The following is an 18,961-nucleotide window of genomic DNA, read 5'->3' on the forward strand; positions in this document are numbered from 1 at the left end:
TCGTCAGTATGTCAGCAATGGCGTTATAACTTACAGTTCAGTAAAGACTGCTTGCAAACCCGATCCGATACTAGGATATTATCGGTGTTAGTGTTAGTGCTAGTGGTTATCGATTATAGTGGGTTGTTTTAGATTGCGTTTATTTGCAATATTATGGACGTTAAATGAACGTTTTTATGTTGTGCACCGGCTGGGACAACATTGTACATAGTTGCTATGAGATGAAAATATCATCATGATTTTGTTGATGTTGTTTTTATACAAATAATAATCTGTGATGATGGTTTATTTATCTTATCGACACCTTCTTCTCTAAGTAACATTATGAAAGTCTTTGGTTAGAAAAATAATACAAGCCTGGACGCTTCTTTTGTAATTGGTCATTTAGCTAATTATTATGTAAGCAATGAATATTTACTGTAACCTCGTTAATGGCGAGAAAAACCAAACTCATTTCGTGTTATGATGTATTATTTGAACGTAAGGCATTTTGAACGTCCATTTATAGTAACTAAGAGAGAGAAACACTATCTTGCTTTTCTCCTATTATGCAATGAAAATAGCTTCTTAATTGACAGGCCTCATTTTTATTATCATAAATTGGAGTTTGATAACCTTTTCTATCTATCATATATAAAACAATGCCAAGAATTTTTTTTCCATTAAAATATCAGTAGCTCAAAGTCAAACTGCAGTGGTAGCGTTTACTGATGATTCTTTTACACTGATTTTCAGCTTTTTATGAGATTCATTTTAAGGGAAAGATTTGTTTCGAGATTTGTCGAGGATTAAGAATGAGTGTCGGTAAGGTTGATTTTGAAATCTCAAACGAATCGCCTAATTATAAGAATTCAATTTTATAAGATACATTGACATACTGTAATACAGTAAAAATACAACTTTTGTTGATACTTTTGACGTTTAGATTAATACACTTTTTTATGAAAGGGATATAACAACAGTTCCGTATCAGTAACTCGTTGGGAATTTTATAACATGTGAAGGTTAAAGAAAGGAGGCAACGGAAAATACTAATTTTTTAACGGGTGGGAATCTCAACTTCTGATGTCAAAAATCTATTGGGTATTTTAAATATTTTAGTGTAATTTTCCCACTGATAGGGGGAGATCGGGTAGGGTTGAGTCCCATTTTCAACGCAGATACGATTTTAGGAGTATTTAGTTCTTAATCTTTTGCTCGAATTTTCTATTAATGGGTGATCCTTTGGATTCTGTGACACGGAGATTAACTCTACAAAGGCTAATTTTGGTCCTTAAAAGGGATTAATTAAGATTCGATGCTCAAACGCTGCTAGGTTTTGGGTTTGCATAAAAACACGCACTTTATAAAAAATATTTGGAATATATATCAGCCAGTATATTCGAACTCGAGACTTACTGATCTTTTTTGAATATGTGTGTAGTTTCTCTAAAGTAAGAGCTATCAGATGAAGTAGTCATTTTGGAGTTATGATGACTTAAGCTTTCAACTGACTTGGCAGTGACATAATCGTACGAGACCTCTGGGCAGAAGTCTCTGATTAAGACTTTGAATCATAGAATATTTTCATCACGTCTTCTTTGTAATACTCATTTGAAACCTAAAGCTCGAAAGTACAATAATGATATACTTTCGCGCGCAACATCGTAAAGGTGGGCTCAGTATAGGGTTTTTTGTTTATTTTATTATGTCAAATTTGGGTTTTCTTTCATCTAGGCCGTCAATAATTTACAGCATATCTCATGACAGGTTGTGTCTTTATGACTCTAAAAATTTTACGAGGGGATAATATGCCATTAGATTTCTAACTATGTTTGAGTCATGCTAAGAACTATCCAACCGGGTGACCTAATTTGTCGTAATTTAATACCAGTTTCTTTTTGATTGTTTTTGCGTAGAGATTTCACGCTTCTGTTAACTTTCCTTTGACTTTTAGGGATTTGAGTACAATTCAGACTTAAAGAGTTAAGACTTTGATTAAGGATATATAATTTAAAGATATTGTAAAGTTTTCAGTTGTGGGCTTGGTAAGCCAAAATGAGAATAAAGCTTTTCAGAGCAGGATGGATACTTAAAAAATAGTTTACTTTTTATGAAGTTTTGCACAGTTGATCTTCGTGTTGAAGTATTCATATTTTGCTCCTTTTATAATTAGGCCTAGGAATGATTTTTCATGAAACTGAAGTTGAGGAAGCTAGTACGTTCGATTGAATTTTAGGCCATATGTCAAGTTTATAAAAAGAGAATAGCATCAATGTAAAAGACTTCACCGTGTGAAAATACTTTAATGGAAATTAAGTATAAATCTTTCAAGTGCCTTATTTCTGGTATTCTACTTACGTGATAGTGAGATTATCTTAGAGTTGCGAACATTGTTTTGAACATATTCCAAGCCACACTTTTACTTCAAGCGTGGTTTCGGTATTTGAAACTTGTAACGAGATGTTTTATGATCGTGATGACGTAGTGAAAAAAGCATGTTTTAAATTAGATATGAGTATATGAGCAAAATGCTCTAGGTACAATTTGATTCTTTAAAAGTAGATATTGATTCAACTTCGGACCGTCAATGGTTGGAAGTATTGGAGAACGGAGCAGAACTGAGAGGGATAAATGTGTAACATAAAATACGATATGCAGGATTAATTCACAGTAAATTTAGTAGCAAAAATCTATTTTGCTAAACCTGCTAGTCATGTAATGTAGTCATGTAAGATTTTAACAGCATCTTTAACAAAGAGTCATAAGCAGGTTAAACGCACCTTACATGTTGGGTTTGTTGAGAACTTGTTGAATGACAGGAAGGTTGTTCATATATGACCTCTTATGTTTTGATTATATTTTTTAACGGATTTGTCAATGTTTATTTAAAGCTTCGTATTGCATTCCTATATAAATAACAGTATACTATACCAGAGCATTAATGATTAGGATTTTTTTTTTACTAATCAACGCAACAGTAAAAGGGAACTGAAAAGGCTATACTTTGCGATGATAAAAATTCGTTGAGGATTTCAAGTCAACTAAGAAAAATCTATGCTTATCCTTGTCTAGTGGATCTTCTGGTACTTCTCTGATCTATTAGAAATGGATTATTATATTTACTTGTCTTCTAAAAATCACGTTTGAAATATGGAAATATAGAACTAACAGAAGGTTTTGGAGTTTGGAAAAGAGTTTGGAAATTGATGTTATACACCATTATTCTCTAGCCAAGTAAAACCAAACGATCACTTGCTCAATTAATCGCTTGTTCGCTTGCTATTATTCACTTATGTCGATCCATTGTTTTCGCTTTTCGTCTTTCGGCCTGTGCATCAAGCACTTGGAGAGAATAGATTCACTTGTCGACGTCGATCCATTCTTTTTTCGCTTTCTGGCCTTTGAATAATCGAACTAGAAGTATTAAGAGTGATCAGTTTGCTTGGCTATCACTACTCGTTCTAAGAGGATATTGATTTGATTCCTTCCTCATCGCGGTGGCCTTTTACCGTGGGTGTATTAATGTAAACATTATGTTACAGGTTGATCGAACTTTTAAAACTTTGGGAGGTCTTTTGAATAGCTACTTCATAGATAGTGTGATTTGTGTTCAATATTACCACGGTGCAATTGTTTGTTTTCGGGATTTTCAAACTATCATTGTCACTTTGTACATTGTTTCACCAGGGTTATAGGACGCTTGGTTTATGTGTCGATCTGAAACATTCTGTTTGTTTGATAGACCAGCGACTAATGCAGTGAATTGTGTCAAATCGTAGGGCACCCCTTAGATCAGGGCAAATTTCTTATATTAGAATTGGCGAAAAATATTTTCCCTTTGAATCTCCTGCAGTTTTCGAGTAAATCGATTTTTAGTTAATCGATAGAACTTATCATTTTTACGGCCTTTTTAAGGCCTTTTTTTTAATCTCGGACGCTGGTCTATGAGAATCGCCGAGGTTATTTGACCAATCAGTATTCGGAGATCACTTTTTTTGACCGGTTCAGCGATTGAATAATATATTGCATAGATACCATATAATATGTAAGGCAAGCTCTCCTAAGTACCTAGTGGTGGTCGTGGACCTCTTGATTTGAGATTTGATTTCAACTTTGCTTCTGATAGTTTTATATAATTTTATTGCCATTTTGTTATGCAAAGCATTGAGTGTGGAATTGTTTGAAAATTAATTAGCTTATAATGATGTGTTACCGAAATTCGACACCCAACTGACAAGTTTTTCTTTAACTTCCTATCAACCATTTACCTTACGAGAAAATACTGTAGAGCGGTAGGCTTACGAAATTTGGAATTTTATAACCAAACTATAATATCGAGCAGGAAATATTTGTATAATGGTACTACCCCTTCTCATTAATACTACAAATAAGAAAAAAGAAAAGAAAAATAACGCAATTTTGTAAATAAATACATAACCCAATATGAATTCGTTTTGCAATTTTGTTTTGATTTTGATATAGAGAACGGTGTACCTTTCTAATATCTCTCTCTAGAGATTGCCAGATTTAATTTGATTTTATAATGAAATTGATAGGTTGTGTTAGTAAATTGACTCTAATTGGCCTTGTACTCTTTCGATTACTTCTCGTTTCTTTTCTGTTATGATTTCTTTGCAGTGAAGCCTCTCATTGTCATACTTTGCGATGCTATGGAAGTGTGTTCGTGCTACCGTCGTAGAATGGCCTTAAATTATGTACGCAATATATTCTTGCACCAAAGTTTATTTTTTGTTTCGATTATCTTTTGAATTTCTTAACATTATGAAGTCTAGAATCCTGCTATCTGTCCTCGAAGCTTTTTGGCTGAGAAGGTTCTTATTACTATTTGAAGGTTTTAAAAGGAACAATGTACGCCATATAAACCAATGGATTTCGCTTTAAATTTCCTCGAATCGAACAATCTTCTACTGGATTCAATATCACATTTGCACGATTTGCATCGTCAGTTGACGAGACCAGTCTTGGGATTGAAAACTGCACCTTATTTTATAAGAACAAACTATATTTTAAGAACATAAGGCTTCGCGGATACTAAAACACCGAAATTTTTAGGCAAATGGACAAAAATATTTAATGGTGAAAATAAGAACATGTTAAGAAAGTTTTTAGGATTAAAACTCAAAAAGTTAAGAACATCCCTGGGCTTGAAAAACTTTTAACGGAAAAATCATAGCTTTTAGTGATAGCTTTAAAAGCCTTTTCTTCTCTTTCCACTTCTTTCCAAATCCAAGTTGGTCAACATCGTTTTGCTCCTTGAAATAAAATATTTCCTTGAAATAAGACATTTCCTTAAAATGTGAACATTTCCTTAAATTTGAATATTTCCTTAAATTTGAATTTTCATTGAATTTAAATATTTTTTATTGGGATTGAATATTTCCTACGGGATCTGGTTACGAACTTCCTCCTCGGTTTTAGAATAGTCTTTTGGGGATCTAAATCCATGATGAAATGAATGAAATTTCGCCCAGAATCTGGAAGAAGATCATTGTCTTCTTTTGGAATAGAACGTTTTTTTACGATTTATACGCTTTTTTATAAAAACGTTCAAAATTTTTAAGCCCTTCTGATGTTCTCAACTTTTTGAGTTCTAGTCCTTAAAGTATTTTTAAAATGTTCTTATTTTCACCATTTTGTGAAAATTTTTGTTAATTTTCCTAAGAACTACGGTGTTTTAGAGTCTGCGGTGGCTTAAAATGTTCTTAACTTGTTGTTAATATTTTTTTGGCCATAGAAGATTGCTCTTATGTAGTTTGTTCTTAGAAAGGAACGTATATCAGTGTTTGTTGTGTTAGTCAAGTATACGAGCACTTTTAGAGTGCTATGAACGGCCGTTTAACAACAGACATCGCAAAACAGTTTCACATATCTAGTCATTATTTTTTGATCATTTTTTTATCAAAAATGTTTCTCTTGTTTTCATTAATAATTCACAATGGTGTTTTTTTGTAGGAGAAATGTTGAAGGAAGGATAGGACAAGTTTAAAAACGCTGTTTGAAGTCAAAGTATGAAAAAATGAGATAAGATTCATTTTATGATGTTATGATTGAAAGAAAGTGATTTCTGAACTTCTGGGCTACAGTTAAGTCTCAATAACTCGAACACAGGGTCAGAAATCGTTCGATGTATGGAGACTTTTTGAGACTTTTAGAGAAGCCTTTAATTCTCTCTTTTTTATAAAGACCAGTATATTGAAATCAGCATGTTCTTAATCATACACTTTTTTAAGAACAATTTAAGAACAATATTTGGCTTGGAATTGTTGAATTTATGGATCAAAGTATAAGCTTTGTAAGCCAACTTTACCCTACATTAAGAACGGGATAAGAATAACATAAAAATCAAAGTGTTAGAAAAAAAGAACAACCGAGCCTGACCAAAGATTTACTTGTTCTTATAAAAAAAATCAGATTTTACTCTTTTCTCATTTCCCATTTTTGCAGTAGATTCAAATGATCCAAGGATATTTGCAGTTCTTATGTGTCTATGATTGCTAAATTTAAAGGGAAGATCTTGAAATCTGGGGTTTTCGATTCTGAATTAATGGGAGGTAGGCCTTTTCAACATTCTCCACAGGGATGTTTGTTTCAGGTTCTTATATTTTTTTCCCAATTATAAGCAAAATTGGCTATTTTTTCGATTCTTAGGCTGGACATGCTCTTATGTGACGTTCTTATTTTTTTTCCAAATGTTCTTATAAAGTGGGTTTAAAAAAGGGTGAATTATTATGGAGACGGTTTTTTTTTGAAAGATTGAATTAGGTACATTAGAATATGGTGGCATTTTAAGGTGTTTCAATTATATCAACTCAGAAAATTTCAAAAATAAAGCCTGTATACTGTGAAGAAGAAAAATCACTTTTAAAATGATTGTAACATGAGAGAGAGAACAGTCATATTAGGGTGATTGGTACGACATGCTAATCTGAAAACTGTGATCGTTTTACATCATAACAACAAGCTTACAGTATACCAATGTTTGGTCTCTTTCTTTCTTTTCACCTACTTCAAAAATAAATTCATTTCATATTTCATCATTAATAAATTTTTTTCTAATGTTTGTCCTTTAAAGGTTTAAACAGCCGTTCATTACGGTCGAGAAAGTTTTTTTGAAATTGGGAAAAAAGGGATAAAAAATCAATATTTAATTATGAAACATTTTTTTTGTTTTCAAAAATAGATTGTCGTTTAATATTTTGTGTTGTGTTCTATCCTATGATCTATTTTCAAAAATATATTATACATCTTGGGAAAAGCTGGTTAGTTTCACACACAACAAACCTGAACAAACTTCTTATTTTTGTTCCTGTTTTTTCTAGAACTAAAAACAGAACATGACAATTAAGTCCTTTTTTAGAAGGTATTCCTTGATAATACTTTTGTTACCCTCTGTACTAGTTTCTTTTACTAATCCTTACTATTATATCTCTATTTTCGTTTCAGGGGGATTATCACAAAACGAGAAGTATATATAAAAAACGCAAACAGAACTAATGAAACGATTGCAAACGATATTATAGCGGAGAGAGAGTACATTTTATGGAGAGAGAGAAATCAATTTGGTATGCCATTATCAAGAAGCTGGAGTTAAAACGCAACGAGGCATTTAGAGAAATAAATTCATACCGAGTCTCTTTTGATTGCCCTATTGATTCGTTGTCATCATATTAAAGAGAAAGAAGTTTATGTTTTCCTTTTTATTTTTTTAATGTCATTTATATTTATAAGCTTCTACCCTCTATGCTGTTTTATCGACTGGTTGATGTGTTGATTTTTGTTCGTACGAATCATCAATGATATAAAAAAGAGAGAGAGTTACCCCCTATCTATTGATTTGGAGATAAAGATAATACTAAAGAGATATAAAGAAAAAAAGGACTTGTGTTTTAATAATACATACTGTACAATGGAAACACCACATATTGTCATTTCTAAAGACTCTCCTAACATCAAAACGAAATTTGATCGAGGAGAGTTAAGGTGCTCTACCACACATCATCATACGCAATCCGTTGTTGATCATTTCGACGTTGGAATCACATCCCTTAAAAATTCTCTAAATAATAACAAAGATCGTATAACGTTTGGTAGTAACACGATTCATTACATGGATTCTAATTCGAACCTTGTGGAAGCACTTCATTTTACAGACTCTGCACCGAGGAAGACGTCTTTAGAATCACCATCTTCGGACTCGGAACCAATGAATGGAGGATGGTCAGCTGAAAGACAACTCTCAACTTGCTCTTTATCGAGTGTAGATTTCACTTCAGATTATTCAGACAATGATGATAATGCATCGACGACGGTGGATGATGATATTGCGGCGTCTAGAGTAAGTTTCCAATTTTTTATTCAGTCTTATTTTCGCTTTGCCTCTTGTTTCAAGATGGAGCATTATTCCCTTATACCGAAGGTTCTGGCTTGTTTCATATCCAGCTACCTACTATCTTATCGCGTTTTCGCGTTTTCGTTTTCTGTTATATTTCTTTTATGATAACAGTTCATGGTTCTGTGGCTGCTAATTTCCATAGATTTACGATGCATGCAAATGTTATCTCTTCTATGAAAGTTGTTAATAATTATTGTGGTAAAAACCTTAGTTGTAGTATGATTTCGTTATCTGTTGTTTCTGAAGTTCATATTGTATACTGTTTGTGTACTTTGAGTGTATTTAAGTTCTTTGATATTACTGACTGCTGACTTGTAATTGATTGCAACTAAGAATGTTTTTGGTGAGTTGATGAACCTCTGCAGGATTTATTGGTAGCTTGTTTCCTTATACTTTTTGTTCACTGGTTACTGTTCACCAGGTCTTACCCGACTTCTCAAAATGTATTTTCAAAATGTTTGTGTCTTTATATGTTGCTGTGTTTTTAGTTGGCTGCCTGTTTATGTCTCTTTGTGTCATTTAAAGAATTGAAGGTCGTCATTTTTGAACAAATTTGAACTAGTCGAAGTACGTACAGTTATCATTTTGAGAGGGTTTATTACATGTAATACAAAATGTCTTGAAAGCCAAGCAAATATTTTGCCATGTAGAACATCCAACGTAGATAAAAAATGATCAAGCTCAATCCTATTTGTCCTACATAGATTTCATTCTCTGTGGGTTATTTAAAATACACTTCGTCAAACACCCACACGCGGTCTACTATATCTGTACTTTATCGTATAAGAATCCTTCATCGATTTACGTGAGGATTTTTTGTAAGCTGTCTTGAGTTGAAGTTATTTACATGAATTTCAACATAGGAATTTAAAGATCTGCAGTGCCTACTTGAAGGATATTGCATTGTTGCCAGAATAACCTTAAAAATCGTTCCCAACCAAAGAAGACTTTCTACTTTCCTTCTAAAATGTCATCTCAAAAATCATCATTCTTTGCTTTGATTTACCCCATACCCTTACCCTTGGGTAGGTACGATCTTTCGACGTGATCTATTGTTTTCCTAAGATAATTGATACCATTTATTCGATAATCAGTGGGGGTTTATCATGGAGATAATTGATAATCGATCCATGATCGATAATTTTCTTCTCGATTACTTATCGATTTGCAAACAGTACAACTTGTCTTGAATATGGTTTTGAAATGACTAATCTGTTGTATATTTTACACGTGACTTATTGTAATTGAATGTTTGTACGTTAACTTTCAAAGTTTCCGTTGATATATAGTTTGCCTGGTGTGTATCCATAGTTATCAAGGAGAATTTCTTCATCAAATGCAATCCTAGTGACAACATTCCCTTTTGGACGTGATTACTCAAAATGCAAAGAATGTCCTCAAAGAAGAAGTTATTAAGGAACCTGTAATATTTTTGTCGTGGAACTTCATTCTTTAGTCAACTTCTTCATTTAGACGAAAATAGTAATTGGTACTCATTTATTTGTCAACAAATATTGATGCATTATATTCTTTTGTCTTTGATGTGAACTTACGATTTTTGAAGAATGTCAATATTCAAGAATTTTAAGGTCTTTGTTGTTAGATGTATGTTTTAAGAATGTTCTTATCGTGAATCGTATAGGTTTGTAATACTGTGACACGGGTATTTTCTCTGTGTATGAAAAGACTGAATGGTCAGACCCTAATTCTTCCTAAAGTGTCACGCAATCCGAGTTCAAACAGGTAGCTTTCGCACGATCTATATATGAAGATATAGAAAGGCCAAGACACAAGAAACTGACAAGATAGATCTCCACTTTGAGATATAAAATAAAAGTATTATTTTGAATTAGAGCTTGTTACAAAAATGACGATTAGAAAATCAAATAAAACCTACTTAGTATATTAGTCCCTATCTTCCAGATGTGCGGTAAATGATAGCTTAATTCCGTTCAGACATAAGTCATCCGTTCGGACATAAGTCATCCGATGTGAACTGTAGTTGCAAGATCTTGTTGCGCTCTACTTCACGACCGTTCTCTCTTTCTCCGATCTTCTTCTTTTCCTTTCTTTTTCTGTCTCTTTCCTCTCTCCTCTTGTCATGTTTTTTTTGGGTCCTTTTATATCATTTGACTAATATGCAATTTCACAATGAATTGTCGTTAGGACCCGGACGGAAGTCGTTTTGTGTCTTATATAACGTCGTTTATGGGGCCTAGCGGAAGTGTCGTTAGCCCCCAAATTGATTTCCTGTTCTTTAGCAATTAACGTTTCTTATTACATGAAAACGCTTCATCACACTCCTCCCAACCATAGCGTACTGATGTCCTCATCAGTTCATAAGTTCATCATAGGCGGTTATTTATTAAATATGGAATTAATGTTAGTTTAGTTAAAGCTAGCAGCATTGCTAGTAAAAAAAAAGAAATTAAAATAAAATCTTCGTCTAAAACGAGTATCGTTTGGGTCCTTCAACGTGCCATCAATCATCTTGGTTACGGATACGATTTCATTTCGTTAACAAAAATATCTTTTTCGAGTGTTTATCACTTGGAGTCTTTGTTTGATGAAAAATTTTTCTTTGCAGTCCCCATAATTTTGATTTGTTTTAACGTGGATGAAAGGCTTGCCTTGCTTTCGTGATTTCGTTTCTTCATTATTTGTGAAATTGAAATTCGGTGGGTAAGGTTGAGGAACCGGATCGGATGAAACAGGATCGGATGGAAAAGGAACAGGAACAGGTGTATTACAATAAGGGGTAGCAGGATCAAGTAGACCAAGTGGAACAGAATCAGGTGGAACCGGATCAAGTCGATTGGGAATAGGCGGATCAGGAACAGGTGCATCGTAATTCGGTGGATCAGGATCGCATGGATCAGGAGCAGGTGGATCACAATCATGTGGTACATGAACAGGTGGAACAGGATCAGGATCAGATGGAATAGGAACAGATGGAACAGGATCAGGTAGACCAAATGGAACAGAATCAGGTGGATCAGGATCAGGTGGCTCAGGATCAAGTGGATTGGGAACAGGCGGATCAGGAACAGGTGCATCAGGATCAAGTGGATCGGGAACAGGTGGAACAGCATCAGTTGGAACAGAATCAGGTGGATCAGGATCAGGTGGATCAAGATCAAGTGGATTGGGAACAGGTGGATCAGGAACAGGTGCATCAGGATCAAGTGGATCGGGAACAGGTGGAACAGCATCAGTTGGAACAGAATCAGGTGGATCAGGATCAGGGGGATCAGGATCAAGTGCATCATAATCAGGTAGATTAGGATAAGATGTGGCCGGAACAGGTGGGTCAGGAACAGGTGAATCATAATCAGGTGCATCGCAGTCAGGTGGATCACAATAAAATTGAACAGGAACAGGTGCATCGTAATCAGGTGGAACAGGATCAGGTGGATCATGATCAGGTGAAACATTTGCTGGAATAGGATTCGAATAGTCGTCTTCGAGAATAAGGGTTGGCAATATAATCTCATTTTTGCATTTAGGTTGATCTTTACGTTCTGTAGAATACTTTTTGAAAACATGTTTCAGGAATTGATAATCTGCAGCAGTTTTCTCCCATGATTCCGAGTACGGAACAAAGTTATCTTCATTGTTTTCGAAATTATTTTGAAGGTTTTTCGGTTCGCTTGCTTTGATGAGGCAGTTATGGATGGCAGGGTAACTGGAATGATTTCTGCTCTGGTGAGAGTCGCTTCCTCTGGCTTTGTTGTTGTGATTGTCGTCGTAAGGGTCATCGTGGCGGTGGTTGTTCGGAAAATGGTTGTCGTCGTAGGGATCATCGTGGCGGTGGTTTTTCGGAAAATAGTTGTCGTCGTAAGGATCATCGTGGCGGTGGTTGTTCGGAAAATGGTTGTCGTCGTAGGGATCATCGTGGCGGTGGTTGTTCGGAAAGTGGTTGTCGTCGTAGGGATCATCGTGACGGTGGTTGTTCGGACAATGATTCTCGTCGTAGGGATCATCGTGACGGTGGTTGTTCGGACAATGATTCTCGTCGTAGGGATCATCGTGACGGTGGTTGTTCGGACAATGATTCTCGTCGTAGGGATCATCGTGACGGTGGTTGTTCGGACAATGATTCTCGTCGTAGGGATCATCGTGACGGGGTGGACAATCTCGTGGGGATCGTGACGGTGGTTGTTCGGACAATGGTTCTCGTCGTAGGGATCATCGTGACGGTGTTTGTTGGACAATGATTCTCGTCGGTAGGGCCATCGTGACGGTGGTTGTTCGGACAATGATTCTCGTCGTAGGGATCATCGTGACGGTGGTTGTTCGGACAATGATTCTCGTCGTAGGGGCCATCGTGACGGTGGTTGTTCGGACAATGATTTCGTCGTAGGGGCCATCGTGATCGTGTGGCGTTGTCGGACAATGTTGTCGTCGTAGGGAATCGTGACGGTGGTTGTTCGGATGGTTGTCGTAGGGGCCATCGTGACGGTGGTTGTTCGGACAATGATTCTCGTCGTAGGGGCATCGTGAGTGGTGGTTGTTCGGAAAGTGGTTGTCGTCGTAGGGCCATCGTGACGGTGGTTGTTCGGAAAATGATTGTCGTCGTAGGGGCCATCGTGGCGGTGGTTGTTCGGAAAGTGGTTGTCGTCGTAGGGATCATCGTGACGGTGGTTGTTCGGAAATGATTGTCGTCGTAGGGATCATCGTGACGGTGGTTGTTCGGACAATGATTCTCGTCGTAGGGGCCATCGTGGCGGTGGTTGTTCGGAAAGTGGTTGTCGTCGTAGGGATCATCGTGACGGTGGTTGTTCGGAAAGTGGTTGTCGTCGTAGGGATCATCGTGGTGGTTTGTTCGGAAATGATTGTCGTCGTAGGGGCATCGTGACGGTGGTTGTTCGGAAAGTGGTTGTCGTCGTAGGGATCATCGTGACGGTGGTTGTTCGGAAAGTGGTTGTCGTCGTAGGGGCCATCGTGACGGTGGTTGTTCGGAAAGTGGTTGTCGTCGTAGGGATCATCGTGACGGTGGTTGTTCGGAAAGTGGTTGTCGTCGTAGGGATCATCGTGACGGTGGTTGTTCGGAAAGTGGTTGTCGTCGTAGGGATCATCGTGATAAAGGAGGTAATGTTGTTTATTCATGGTGTAATCTTTGTAATGAAGTAGAGGATGGTCATCAGGATAGTCGTAAGGAGGATTTGTGTCATCATAATTGTCGTAGTAGTAATAGTGGTTGTCCGTATCGCCGTTGTATTGGTGTTGATGAATGAAGTCATCGTGGTATGGATGTTTCTCATGATTGTTGTAGTGATCGTTGTAGGTGTGGGTGTCGTATTGGGAATTCCAGTGGTGATCTTCATAATCATCGTCAAAGTAGTTTTCGTCGTCATATGGGTCGTGGAGTGAGTTTTCATTCTGGTTTCTTCTTTGGGCGGCAGCATCGGCATTACGTTGTTGTACGTCTGCCAACTCTCTTCTCAACTGCTGTATTTTTCGAATACATAATACATGTTCGAGATCCATCGCGCTTACTAAAAGAGAGATAAAATCCCGAGAAATATTCTGTTCTATTTGAAGAAAATTTTTGAAAGCATGATTGTTTTAAAAAAATGACGTCACTCACGTCACGAAGAAAATTTTGTAAATATGTAAGAAGGAAGTAAATTTCTCTTGTAAAAAATATTTTACTACGTTTAATAAGATTCAATTAAAAAATTCTATTTCTCCTCTCTCCTGTATTCAATAATTATACATTTTTTTCTCAACAAATTCATCAATTAAAATTACCTTCAGGAGAGAAATCACAAATTAAAATAACAAGTATTGCAAAATTAACAAACGTAGTATCGTGCAAATGACAAAATAAAGTTTTTCCTTCAAATCAATTAATTCAATTTTGTTTGGTCGTGAGCTTACAAAATCTTTCTAAATAAACAAGTATACAAAAATTTGTTCAGATAAAACAGGGGCTACCAGAGATCTCGGTAGAACCTCCAGTGTGACACGGGTATTTTCTCTGTGTATGAAAAGACTGAATGGTCAGACCCTAATTCTTCCTAAAGTGTCACGCAATCCGAGTTCAAACAGGTAGCTTTCGCACGATCTATATATGAAGATATAGAAAGGCCAAGACACAAGAAACTGACAAGATAGATCTCCACTTTGAGATATAAAATAAAAGTATTATTTTGAATTAGAACTTGTTACAAAAATGACGATTAGAAAATCAAATAAAACCTACTTAGTATATTAGTCTCTATCTTCCAGATGTGCGGTAAATGATAGCTTAATTCCGTTCAGACATAAGTCATCCGTTCGGACATAAGTCATCCGATGTGAACTGTAGTTGCAAGATCTTGTTGCGCTCTACTTCACGACCGTTCTCTCTTTCTCCGATCTTCTTCTTTTCCTTTCTTTTTCTGTCTCTTTCCTCTCTCCTCTTGTCATGTTTTTTTTGGGTCCTTTTATATCATTTGACTAATATGCAATTTCACAATGAATTGTCGTTAGGACCCGGACGGAAGTCGTTTTGTGTCTTATATAACGTCGTTTATGGGGCCTAGCGGAAGTGTCGTTAGCCCCCAAATTGATTTCCTGTTCTTTAGCAATTAACGTTTCTTATTACATGAAAACGCTTCATCACAATACATGTCAAAAGATTATTAATAGCTATTCGAATATCAATATCGATTGTCATTCACCAGAGATTGGCCTTCTTTTGATTCCCCCGGTCAAAAGATTTTGACTGTTTGTGTTTGTATGATGTCATTTGGTTCTATAAACAAGACATCATCCTTTTCGTCAAATTCAATATTTAGTGTAAGTTTCCTGGACCTTTGTTTTTGATAGATGATGTCAACGCGTGAGAATATTAGATTCAAAAAAATGTTTGTCAATAGTTATGAAAGAAAATAAACTGTGATAAGTTAATTTGTTGGAGTTAAAATATATTAGTTCCACTTCCCATTTTCATACTGGGGTAATTGGTCACTGAAATATGTTGAGTTTATATTGTCCCTCTGTTCGGAATTGTGTCATCATTCGTATTAAGATTTGCTAGATTTGGTTTAACAAGTTAAAAGGTCGATCTGTTAGGACACCTTATACCTGGGAACAATCCTTGCATTTGGTGCAGTTTGGTGGTCATTTTAGCTGAATAGAGATAAAGATATTTTGATGTTAACGAAATTGTAGGTAAAGAGTTTATCCCTTGGATACTAAATATAATGATGCATACGTACTATGTTGATCATCATTCTACTGATTTAGGCTGAAGTCTATACAGTTGACTCTCGCTAATTCAAAATCGAACGGTTATTATTATACATTAAGAGGGTTTCTCCTTGACGGTGACTGAGAAAAAGTTCGAATTAAAGGAAGATTCGAATAAGCGAGAGTCTACTATAGTGTCAACCTTTATTTTAAGATTTCGGTCATCCGTGATTGTGTGATGGTGTTTTGGTTTTGATGACGTCATGAATGCGGTCAAAACACTTGTACTCTATAATACGATCTTTCACATTGTAATGTTTATTCTTTGATGTGTTTATAAAAGTTTTTTTGGTGAGAATCACTTGTAGTGTTGGTATGGTTATAATAAAACGTGGTGTGTCTGTGTGAGTGTCTTGGCATCAACATCATACTGGTAGGTGATTTTAAGGAGAGGTTCAAACACATCTGTCTCAGTGGCCTGGTGAGAATACTGAGTCACTGGAGACTATACCTGATGTGTCGGTCAATCTCTTGGCATCAGGATAACACTGATAATGTAATTGTAAAGGTAGTGGTGGACCTCTGTTCTGGTTCAAACACATCTGTCTCAGTGGCCTGGGTGAAAATTACAGAGTCACTGGAGATAAAATGTGCTGTATCTGTCAGTGTCTCGACATCAGCATCATCCTGCCGATAATGTAATTGTAAAGGATGAAGTGGACCTCTGTTCTAGTTTATACACCTCTGTCCCAGTGGGCTAGTAAAAATTAGTTAAGCCACTGCACTGGGGATAGTTTTCTGTAGAAACCAATAGGGTTTTTTGGTGATTTTATTTTGATGCTTTGGTTTCTTTGAACTGAGACGAGAGCATTGAGTTTAGTCGCTTGGGCACTTCTTTCTGTAAAAGCTTTTTGTTTCTAGCGATGTTTTGGTTTTCCTTGGTTTTACTTCGTTTTTTATTTTGAGAAATTTAAGAATTTGTCGTTTAGTAGCATCTAAACGATATCTTTGCGTTCAAGAACCTCTTATGTTTTGTGTCAACTGACGTGTTGAATGAGAACTTTAAAGGAATGAATTTTTTTGTCAATTCATTTTAAGTTTAATTTGAACGTTTTATAAGTTTATGAACATTCGTCTTATTCAAATGTCAGTTGTTTTACATGGGCTGTTCCAGTAGGGTAGGTTTAAGTTTGTTTTCTTTACTGTTTCTTGTATATTCTAACCTAGCGTGTATAAAATCAACCTCCTATAAATATACAAAGTTTAAGGAGAGTTTTTATCGAGGTTAATAAGATTTCTAAATGAAAAATTCTTTACATTTGGCATGCTAGCAGACGCACTTTCTTTCGTACAATAAATACTCGCATGATAGACACTGTTGTTAAAAACTACTTGTACTTTATTAATCTCCGGACTAAGGTTGATTTGGTATTTATTTAAAAACAGCTTGAAACTGCTGAGATGCGTCATCCCCCGTTAACTTTTTATAATTTCCATTTGAACTTTTTATTGATGTATAAACATTCGTGATTTCTGTTACATGTCAAAGTTTCTCTTCAAATTAACCCCAAGGTTGTAGAGCCTGAATCAAGTATTAGTTCAGTCGACTCTCTCTATTTCGATCATATAGGAACCATTATAGAGAAAGATTCGAGTTATGGAGAGTATTTTATATGACTGTCTAGGTTGAGGGGACTGAAGTTATAGTTCGAATTACATAAAGATTCGAATAATGGAGGTTCGAATTAAAGTGAGTTGAATGTAATCTTCTTAAAATATCGGTTTCTTTTCGGATAAACTTTAATATACAAAATATTGTCCAATCCTCGTCATAGAATCTCCTTTTTTACATATCCCTTGTATAAGAATCTACATCTGCAAAGTGGTTTGCGTGGGCCACATTCCGCCGTCTACATCCGTCTATTTTAAACGCCATTAAAATCTATCAATTACAATTCTCCTTGATTGGGTTCACACATGATAATTCGTTTTTAATTTCAGACGAAAAAAGGTCAGAAGGAAGTAATTTGGGTGCAATGCTTACATTAATGACTTTCTATTGGTGAAAAAGAAAAAAATACTTAAAAAAACGCAATATTTACTTCTTGTGGTATGGAAAAAGGAAGACAATTTTTCATACATCATAAACATACTGTAGAAGAAGAAAAAAGTGCTATTTCTTTGTGTTGTGGTATATCAAAATGGGAACCGCAAAAACCTTATTTTTTCTCTCTTCTTTTTTCTACTCCTTCTCCGTCAATTTGGGGAAATTAGGCATTGTGTTCCATTTTTCTGGATCAGACAATTAATACCGAAAGTGGAGAACGTAAGTTCTAACTTGATCTATATATGTTTTTTCAGGGGTACTAAACTTTCATTATGACTCACAAAAGAGATCTTCTCAGTATGTGATTAGGAACATAAGGCCCCTTAATATTACGAATAAAGCAGATTTTTGAACGTTACCAAAATCTGTCTCTCTTAAGTCCTTAAACCCCCTTTCTCAGCTTATCCTATTATACGGGCTTAAAAATGAATTTTGCCAATTTTTTCATTTAGACAGGAATGAGGTCTCTTCTAAGCTAATCATCTTAATTTCAATTATAGAATCTTTATGTATTAATATACTTAAACGCCTCCAATAGGTATTATGAATTGCAATCTAGATAACCGTAAATACCTGTTATTTCAATAAATAGAAGAAAAATTTGCAAAATGCAAAAAGAATCCATCTTATTTTAATACCGTGTATTATAAATCGTGGGTTTGCATTTTTTTAATCGGTTTTCGATTTCAAATAAAATGATCCTTTACTTTTGATAAAAGGCTGCGGGATTAATTTGTATTAAGAATAATGCTCTTGGTCACAGGCAAATTTAGGGTTAAACCTATCTGGGATTTTTCTAACACTCCTGTGCTCACAGCGCTAATGCTTTCCCGTTAGACTATGTTAAAAAATACTGACTGGAGAATATTATAAGCACGTGTCTTTTGATCTTTTCTCTGTATAATAGAATGATCAGATACAGTTCTGAAGGGGTTGATTTGTCACGTGTACTTTAATCTCTTTTTAAGAAAATAATCAAATTCTTGATTTCCTCATATCATGATGAATCGGTATTACCTAGTTTTAAAGTCACAGTTCTTCCTCCTCCATTATGTATATACGACCACATGTTTACAAACATTGCACCATGGCAACAATATGTTAAAACATAAATGGTAGATACAATTGCTAATTTAATAATCTCTCATGTATATTACATTATTGAAACATCTGTCAATCCAAAAATGCTGAAACACATGTTCGATAGTCTAATTTTGATGTTTTAAACATACTTAATGACTTTCGGAAGGACATAAATTTCCATGGTTTAAACCGAAAGA

General features: G+C 35.4%; 1 protein-coding gene across 2 annotated transcripts in view; it reads left to right on the top strand.

Moving 5' to 3' along the window:
• Positions 1–18,961, top strand: part of LOC136811127 (inositol-trisphosphate 3-kinase A-like) — a 51,998-nt gene that overhangs the window by 10,753 nt on the left and 22,284 nt on the right. Inside the window, exon 2 of one of the 2 annotated variants that reach the window (XM_067067734.1) lies at positions 7,447–8,338. In XM_067067734.1, the coding sequence (XP_066923835.1) occupies positions 7,910–8,338 (429 nt within the window). In that variant the 5' untranslated portion in view covers positions 7,447–7,909. Of the gene's footprint in view, positions 1–7,446; positions 8,339–16,719; positions 16,753–18,961 lie in introns of those variants that run through there. The other variant, XM_067067740.1, reaches the window with a different exon arrangement.

The sequence above is a fragment of the Clytia hemisphaerica genome, unplaced genomic scaffold, assembly GCF_902728285.1.
Source record: "Clytia hemisphaerica strain Z4C2 unplaced genomic scaffold, Clytia hemisphaerica genome assembly, whole genome shotgun sequence".
NCBI lineage: Eukaryota > Metazoa > Cnidaria > Hydrozoa > Leptothecata > Clytiidae > Clytia > Clytia hemisphaerica.